At 53.3% G+C, this 9,260-nt stretch overlaps 1 protein-coding gene across 2 annotated transcripts; it reads right to left on the reverse strand.

Annotated features, from left to right (window-relative positions):
* Window positions 1-6,125: 6,125 nt before the first annotated feature.
* Window positions 6,126-8,823, reverse strand: LOC119324357 (polyamine transporter PUT1-like). Of its 2 annotated transcripts, none has more exons than XM_037598147.1 (2): window positions 8,458-8,823; window positions 6,126-7,811 (listed from the first exon to the last, which is right to left on the reverse strand). In XM_037598147.1, exons 1-2 carry the CDS (start codon window positions 8,572-8,574, stop codon window positions 6,336-6,338), a joined length of 1,593 nt encoding a protein of 530 aa, XP_037454044.1. In that variant the 5' UTR covers window positions 8,575-8,823; the 3' UTR covers window positions 6,126-6,335. The 2 variants fall into 2 exon arrangements, with proteins under 2 accessions (XP_037454044.1, XP_037454043.1); XM_037598146.1 differs by having other exon boundaries at window positions 6,126-7,814.
* Window positions 8,824-9,260: the final 437 nt, after the last annotated feature.

Here is a 9,260-nt window from a genome sequence, read left to right on the forward strand (position 1 = left end):
TCCAAGGAAGGGGTGCGGCTAAGAGGGGGGAGGAGTCCATCCTCCCCAAGGCACCTCGGAGGTGCCTTCCCCCTTCAGGACTCTTCCCTCTAGGGTTCCCTAGGCGCATGGGCCTCTTGGGGCTGGTGCCCTTGGCCCATGTAGGCCAAGGCGCACCCCCTACAGCCCATGTGGCCCTCCGGGGCAGGTGGCCCCACCCGGTGGGCCCCCGGGACCCTTCCGGTGGTCCCGGTACAATACCGATGACCCCGAAACTTGTCCCGATGGCCGAAACAGGACTTCCTATATATAAATCTTTACCTCCGGACCATTCCGGAACTCCTCGTGACGTCCGGGATCTCATCCGGGACTCTGAACAACATTCGGTAACCACATACAAGCTTCCTTTATAACCCTAGCATCATCGAACCTTAAGTGTGTAGACCCTACGGGTTCGGGAGACATGTAGTCATGATCGAGATGTTCTCCGGTCAATAACCAACAGCGGGATCTGGATACCCATGTTGGCTCCCACATGTTCCACGATGATCTCATCGGATGAACCACGATGTCAAGGACTCAATCGATCCCGTATACAATTCCCTTTGTCTAGCGGTATTTTACTTGCCCGAGATTCGATCGTCGGTATACCGATACCTTGTTCAATCTCGTTACCGGCAAGTCTCTTTACTCGTTCCGTAACACATCATCCCGTGATCAACCCCTTGGTCACATTGTGCACATTATGATGATGTCCTACCGAGTGGGCCCAGAGATACCTCTCCGTTTATACGGAGTTACAAAATCCCAATCTCGATTCGTGCCAACCCAACAGACACTTTCAGAGATACCCGTAGTGTACCTTTACTGACGCGGTGCGGTACTACCGCCCGTCTGGCGCGGTACTACCGTTTGTCCGGTACTACTGCCCGTCTGGCGTGGTACTACCGCACTCGCTGCGGCACTGAAGTTTTACTACCGCTCCCACCATGGTACTACCGTGTCCTCGCACAGTACTACCGCGACTTGGAGCGGTACTAAAATTTTAGTACCGCATGCTCTGGCAGTACTACCGTGGATCACATCTATCTCATGGAACTTTCTAGTATACTTTCTATGTGTTTATTGTGCTTTGCCGTGGTCTTTGCATTGATCCTTTTTGCTTGTCGTGGGTGTTTTTGCGTTTGTGTCTCAGGTGGTGGCTCTCGTCGTTCCAATCCCAGTCGTGACACTGGTTCCAAGCGTCTGCGCAATCCAGGTGAAGCACCAGAGGGCTCCACTGCCCCCAAGCGCCATGTCAAGACATCCGCTAGTAAGCACAAGGAACCCAACAAGGGCATGGACGAGATACCCCTATCTAAGTCTGTCCGTCTCAGGAAGCTCAACTCGTATGTGCATCCTCGTGCTACTGTCAGAGGTTGTGAACTGTTTTGGAACAAGCAACCGACTCTCACTTATCTAGATGTCATCAAGAACAAGCAAAATACCTACATGGATGTCAAATGGATAGAAATGCATCACCTGAGGAAGGACAAGTTCCGTCAGTACTTTGGAGAAGCTCTGGATTTGGTGGAGCAGTTTGGTATTGAACATGTGATCTCATTTCACCTTGACTATGACCCTGAACTTGTTTGTCAGTTCTTTCCCTCAGTTTACTTTCACCCTGATGAGGAGCGGAGGATGACCTGGATGACCAATGGATGTAAGTTGACTGCTACCTGCAAGGAGTTCATGGATTTGCTCCATGTTCCTGATGACGGGCTCGACACTCCCGTGGGTGTTCGCCCCCATGCTAATCCTGAGTCTGCTAACAAGGACAAGCTTCATCCATACTATGTTGAGAAGGCGCTTCCCAATGGCAAGTCAGGGTGGGTGCTCAACTCCTTTCTGGATATCATGTATCGCATCTTCCGCAACTCTTTGTACCCTCGCATTGGTGACAAGGACAAGGTTCATGCCTATATGGTGGATATGATGCTCCTATGCGAGGAGGCTTGTGTGTCTTAGACTCAGCCACTTGATGTCTCACACATCATGTGGTGTGAGCTTCGGTTTGCAGTGTTCAACCGCAAGGTGCCTATCTATGGGCCCTATCTGTTTCTGCTGATCTCAAAGACTTGGGAGAAGATGTTCCCTGGTGAGGAGTTCCTTGCGCCAGACTGGATTCGACATGATCCCATCTGTCTCCGTGTCAAGCCCAACTGGGTCAACACTACTACTCGTGTTGAGGCGTCTGTTGCTAGGGCTGCTGTTGATGAGGAGGATGCTGGCGCAGAGGATGTTGCTGAGGACCATGCTGCCAGGTCTTCCCATAGTTCCTCTATGCCCTCGTGGGCCAAGAAGCTGAAGGACAAGATGAAGACTCTTTTCTGCATCCAAGCTAAGGTCCAGTACAGGACTCACGTGGCATCCAAGGAGAGTCGTCGCCGGGACAAGAAGATCTTGCAGCTATATGGCAAGGATGTGTCTGGCGATTCTGAAGATCGCATCACTCTAGAGGCCGAGTGGATGGAGAAGCAAGGCTACAGATGTACTGATTCTGAGGAGGACGTCGAGGAGACCATCCCTGCTACCGAGGAGTCAGACGAGGAGCGTTGGGATGAGTTCCCTGTTTGAGCCACCCCTTGTGTGTAGGTGTCCTCTCTGCCTTTTTGGCGTCTCGATGCCAAAGGGGGAGAGAGTGTAGGGATTTGTGAGTCGTGTGTCATCGTTCGTGTTCGGTGTGTTTGCTGCTTTCTCGTTTGAACCTAGTTTGAACCTCGTTTCAGTTGCTTTGGGTTGCTTTACTTCATATGGTGTAAGACATATGCACTCTATCTATCTTAGCAAGCTTGTGATATATTGTGCTACATTTGTGCTATGCTCTGCTTAGATGTTAGTTATCATGCCTTTGTCTCTAAAATATAGGGGGAGTGTTGATCCTAGTTTATGTGCTATGCAGTCCAAAGCATCTATCTAGATTGCACACATCTAGGGGGAGCCCGTCTATATTCTAGAGAGGAGGGGTTTGCCTTTGCCCTATATTATCTCATCTATGTGCAAATCCCGTATTGTCATCAATCCACCAAAAAGGGGGAGATTGTAAGGGCATATTTATCCCTTAGGTGTTTTGGTGGTTGATGACAATGCTTTTGCGGACTAATCGTGTGCCCCTCGAAGACTATTGAAGACGGCATTGTTCTACGTTTCTCTTTGGTGGATTTGAGTCGTAGGAGAGCCGTACTATTAAGAGGGGGTCCGCATCGGAAAGGTTCGGGTGGAATCATCACGTGCACGTTTCCTTCCTTGCCTCCACCTTTCCCTTGCACTTTGGAGCGTTTCTCCGTTATCCTCTTTGTGCTTGCTCTGACGGCTACTGTTGTACTTGCGGTAGTACTGCTCTATGGAGCGGTAGTACTGCAAGCACCTGCGGTAGTACCGCTGGGGTTCACGGTAGTACCGCTCCTCTGGAGCCTTAGTACCATGGCTCCCAGGCCTAGTGCTGCTCCGGTATGGTAGTTGGGGCGGATGTAATTTTTTACATCCGCGCCCACACGGTAGTACCGCACGTCCAGCGCGGTAGTACCGCGGGAGGCCACGGTAGTACTGCTCCCCTGGAGTCGTAGTACCGTGGCCCTCATACCTAGTACCGCCGCGTCGCGGTAGTAGGAGCGGATGTAATTTTTTACATCCGCGCCTCAATGGTAGTACCGCGCCTCGTGTGCGGTAGTACCACGCACGGCCTGGCTCAGCTAGTTTATGGTAGTACCGCGTCTTAGCAGTAGTACCGCGTCGGATTTTTGCATTGTTTCGTTTTCAGCGGAAGTAGGCACAGATGTATTTCTTTTCATCCGCGCTCCTCGTAGGCTTGGACTTTCCTGCCTTGCGGTAGTACCGCAAGGGGGAGCAATAGTACCGCGCTAGCGGAAGTACTGCTCTTAGTCAGGCAAGTCCCAGCCTCTGCTGCTGCCGTGGAAGTACCGTGGTCCATCACGGTAGTACCGCATGGCCTTGCGGTAGTACCGCGCTCCTGGAGCGGTAGTACCGCATGTCGCAGGCTGAACATGTGGATAACGGTTGGATCTCTTCCATGACTATAAAAGGGGCGTCTCCTACCTCTAGTTGACTACCTCTTCCACCTCTAAGCTCCATTGTATCTCCAAGCTCCATTTTCGCCCGATCTCTCTCCCTAGCCAATCAAACTTATTGATTTGCTCGGGATTAGTTGAGAAGGCCTCGATCTACACTTCCACCAAGAGAGATTTGATTCCCCCCACTTATCCGTAGCGGATCTTGTTACTCTTGGGTGTTTGAGCACCCTAGACGGTTGAGGTCACCTCGGAGCCATAGTCCATTGTGGTGAAGCTTCGTGGTGTCGTTGGGAGCCTCCAATTAAGTTGTGGAGATTGCCCCAACCTTGTTTGTAAAGGTTCGGTCGCCGCCTTCAAGGGCACCAATAGTGGAATCACAGCATCTTGCATTGTGTGAGAGAGTGAGGAGATTACGTTGGCCCTAGTGGCTTCTTGGGGAGCATTGTGCCTCCACACCGCTCTAACGGAGACGTACTTCCCTTTAGAAGGAAGGAACTTCGGCAACACATCCTCGTCTCCACCGGCTCCACTCTTGGTTATTTCGTGCCTTTACTTTTGCAAGCTTACTTGTGTTGTATTCATTGCTTGCTTATGTGCTAGTTGTTATTGCATCATATAGGTTGCTCACTTAGTTGCATATCTAGACAACCTATTTTGTTGCAAAGTTTAAATTGGTAAAGAAAAGCTTAAAACTTGTTAGTTGCCTATTCACCCCTCCCCCTCTAGTCAACTATATCGATCCTTTCAACGTCGCTGTCGCCGCGGCGAACTCGCCATCCGCAACCGTGTCCATGCCGACGTCCCCGCCCGCCGGCTTGAATTCGCGTCGGCGGTTCCGACGAAGGCGACGAATACATGAGGCGGAGGCAAACGGCCAGCGAATCGCGGCCGCAACCCGGCCGAAAGTGTGGCTCGACCGGCCAAAATCTTGAAGGCAGCCGCAGCGGCTCGGGCCGATGATTCGCAGCCATGGTCGCGGGTATTCTCCAGCAGCCAAGGAGCCGTTCCTCGACCTCCACCGCCGCCGACGGCGGCCGTGGAGGAAGATGTGGACACGCCGACGGCCACCGCCTCCAACATGTTTGATGATATGTCACAAAGGTAAAAAAATATGTGTCACAAGAATATGAAACCCAATATGGTGATGACAGTCTTGACATGGATGATGAGGGCTTTGTTGCGAAGGGAAGAAGTGGAGATTATACCAATGCAGAGGATGTGTTGATATGCACCGCATGGAAGAAAGTCTCTCAAGATGCATCCGTTGGAAGCGCCCAAACGGTAAACACTTATTGGCAACACATCAAGGATTACTTCGATGAGTGCAACACAAGTGGTCACTTCCGTTCGAGCGACTCTCTTCGCCAACGTTGGTCCACCATCAACGCTGAATGCTACAAGTGGGCCGGTTGCTTGTCAAATGTTGCTCGCATGAACCCAAGTGGTTGCGGTGATAGTGACTTGGTAAATATTTCCTCTTTGTGCATGCTTTCTCAAATATTGGATTGTTCCACATTTTGATGATGACGTGTTGGTTGTTTTATTGTAGAAAATGATTGCGCAAGGTTGTTTCGAGAGACGAACATGAAAGGCGAGAAGAAGAAGAAGAAGAATTGAAAAGCTTTCACTTTTCATCATTGTTACAAAGAGCTCAAGGATGAGGAGAAGTGAAAAACTAAAACAAAGAAGCCGGTGATGATGATGATCGTACCACGGTTAACAACGCCGGTGGTGTTGATGACCCGCATGAATGATATTCATGTGCATTTTAATTTGTAGGGCGAAAAACTTTTATTGGGACGATGCATTTTGGGTAGAGGGATTTGAAACTATGATGATGATGATGCACCTTTGTTAGGGATTTGAAACTATGATGATGATGCACTTTAATTTGAAAATTTAAGTGTTATTTCAATGCAAAACCACGGCTGTACAGCAGCCGGCGGTCGGTTTTTTTGTTTTGGACCATCGGTTAGAGTTGCTCTTTTACATCTCCGTTTTGGACCATCTGTTGGAGTTGAGCTTTTTCGAAGATGTAAAAACACTTTTTGGTGTTTCAAATTTTGACATAACGAATTTAAAGCACCAAAATATACATCATTTATTGGAGATGCTCTTAGTTAGACAATCGTGAATGGAACACGTGATGATCACTTCAGATGCTCCCTTCCAAATCGATATTTGGTTTACTCGAAATTCATCTCATTGCCTGACAAAAACTCCGCAAACCATAACTTTCAGCAATTCAGAACCCGAGGTCTACGCCGATGTTTTTGTTTTCGCGCCCTACACGATCAACGGCTCGTCGGGAGCGGCGGGCTGGTGGTTCACGTCGATGCCGGGGAGGTCCGAGTTGACCGAGAACCTGAGCCACCGCTTCTTCTCCACGAACTTGAGCACAGGCTGCAGCACGAGCCCGACAGCCACGGCGCCGAGGCTTACCAGCGCCACCTTCAGCGTCGACAGCGCGAGCACCGCCACGATCAGCGCCGTCGCGGGCACCAGCATTGCCACGCACCCGGCTGTGCCCAGCGGCACCCTGTACGGCCGCGGGGCGTCGGGCCGCCTCACCCTCAGCAGGACGAACGACAGGAACTCGAGGAGCATGCCGAAGCAGTAGAGGAAGTTCTCGGCCGCCACGATCTCCTGGAAGCTCATCGTCGACAGCAGCAGCACGCCGGAGGCCGAGAAGAGGATGCCGACCGGCGGGGTTCCGTACCGCGACCGGGTCGCGAAGAAGGCCGGCAGCATGCCCCGCTCCGCCATGCCCAGGAGCTGGTACGAGTCGCTGCTCATCTCCGCCACGAACATGCCCATGTTCGACATCGCCGCCGCCGCCTGCATCCACCACATCAGCCACGCGCCGCTGAGCAGCTTCGCGATGTCCGCGAAGTAGCCGTCTGTCCACTGCTCCCTGTCCAGAGGCACCGCGCCTGTCCCGGTGAGGAGAGGGTACAGGTAACCGACGACCACGAAGATGACCGCGTAGAACAGGGCCTTGGGCAGAGTCTTGGCAGGGTTCCTGATCTCGCCGGACAACGTGCTGATCGAGTCCCAGTAGTTGAGGTTCCAGAACAGAGTGTTCAGGTACAGGTTCCAGTCGACGGTGTGGAGATCGACCTCGAGCCACCTCGCCGGCCGGAGCTTGGGGATGGAGATGAAGCCCATGACCAGGAAAGGCAGGAGGGAGAAGACCCCGAGGCAGATGGCAGCCCAGCCAACGACGGTGAGCCCGCGGTAGTTGAGGAGCGTGAGCAGCGCGGTCAGCCCAAGGACAGCGCCGGTCCTGAGCGCGCCTCCGCCCAGCGCCGGGACGCCGGACTTGAGGTAGTCCAAGAAGAGGACGGGGTAGAGAGCATTGTCGATGAGGCCGCTGAGCCATTTCATCCAGCCCTGCTGGAACCCCCAGTAGGGGCCGAGCGCCGAGGCCACCCACACGACGTAGCCGCTGTTCTCCGGGAACATGGTGCCCAGCTCCGCCGTGATTAGCGCCTCCGGGACGCTCCAGATGAGGGGGAGGGCAAGGAAGCCCGCGATGGCGAGGAGCGGACCCGCCGCGCCCACGCTGTCCTCGATCCCGAACGGCCCGCCGGAGACCTCGTAGAAGATGATGAAGATGAGCGGCACGATCGAGAGCGACGCCGGCGATGGCGCTGGCGCGGCGCCCGCGCCAGCGCCGCCAGGGAGGCCCTGGTACTCCGCGCCTTCCTCGCCCATCGCCGGTGCGGCGCCGGCCGCCGGTCCGCCGTTCTGAGCGGGCTTCTGCTGGAGAAGAGAAAGACATACACTTCTTTAGATGACGGCATTAGAGCATGAGAAGTGTTTGAGTTGTGGCAACAAGCGATCAACTAACAGGATACCGAACGCAGATGCAGTATCAAATGCTCATTCGCAGAAAAGAAAGAAAAGATGCAGTATCAATTCAAATGCAAGGATGGAGCGAGGAGATCTGAATCATATTTGCCGCGCAGCCTCGGTTGAGTTGGGCATTTCGCCGCTAGCCTACGCAGACGGCGGCGGCGTGCGTTGTCCATGTCCGGCTCATCGGTATTCGGTAACATCTGTCGCTGGACGGACCGCCACGTCGCTTGCTCCGCGTATACACGTATACTACAGCTCTACAAGGCCAGCAACATCATCACCCATAGTAGTGCTGGATGAGATTGCCGTGGGCTTGCCGATTGCAACGCTCTCGGAGGCCTCTTCTCGGGGCCTTTGTGAGATGAATGGGCCCTGAGTGCTCTGCTTCAAGGTTCGTCTGCTCCAGAAAAAAAAAGAAAAAAAAACTCTGCTCTCGCACGCAGAATCGAATCTCACTCAAAGCCGCGTGATGGCGAGGCAACCAAATCGAAGCGCCAAGTGTACGAGAGGGAGAAGATGATGTGGAAAGGAGATCGGGCGAGCTCACCTCTTGCCCTCCGTCAGCAGAGCCTCCTGCTCCTGCGGCCACCGCTGCAGCCACCGGCGGCGGCGGCGGCGGCGGCAGGCTAGATAGCGCCACCCCCGGCGGCCCGACGCTCCCCATCGGTTCGCGATTCCGCGCCTCCCACGGCTCCTCTCGAGTGCCAATAAAGTAGGCAAGGCGGCGCGGCGTGGAACGTGTAGATACCGCGCAGCGCAGCGCAGAGCTTGGCGGAGTGATTGAGTGAAGTATCCCCCGAGCCCCCAAATCAAGCGCAAATTTGTATAATAATGGGATGCAGCGTGTAGCAAGGGGTGACTGGATAAGGTTTCATTCCTTTCCCGGGGAGAAGGGCCAGATTTGTTTGGACCGTTGTCTTTCTGAGCCCCTGCGGATATGTGCAATAAAAAACACGATAAACATGTCACATGCAAGATATGTGTAGCTTGCGAGCTCAGTGCTTCTCGCCTACACGTCCTTCATTTTTCCCGGACAAGAGACTTTCACTAATCGAGCATTCCGCTTTAACTATGCTGGCTCTCAAGCCAGCAAGCGGTGTGAGCTGTTGCGAGCGACTCATAGGAGGTGTTTGGTTCCCTCAGTTTTACCCGTTATCTGATTTCGTTAATTGTGTTTGGTTAGCTGGGCCCGGTAACAAATACCGCCGTAATGGGTTACAGCCCAGTTCAACTCTGATTCCGCCCCACCCCAGCCGTAAATAGGTCCCGTTACCACCAACTATGCCGCTCGAACCCTCCGCCCACGATCTTTCCTCTGCAACTGCTTGCGGAGGCCACATCCCGCTTCTG

The sequence above is a fragment of the Triticum dicoccoides genome, chromosome 6B, assembly GCF_002162155.2.
Source record: "Triticum dicoccoides isolate Atlit2015 ecotype Zavitan chromosome 6B, WEW_v2.0, whole genome shotgun sequence".
NCBI lineage: Eukaryota > Viridiplantae > Streptophyta > Magnoliopsida > Poales > Poaceae > Triticum > Triticum dicoccoides.

Excerpts from the sequence above, each read along its gene's own strand:
- LOC119324357 (XM_037598146.1), bottom strand. The coding sequence starts at position 8,574 with ATGGGGAGCGTCGGGCCGCCGGGGGTGGCGCTATCTAGCCTGCCGCCG. Across the intron at positions 7,815-8,457 it reads CTGCTGACGGAGGGCAAGAG|CAGAAGCCCGCTCAGAACGG; the intron begins GTGAGCTCGCCC and ends TCTCTTCTCCAG.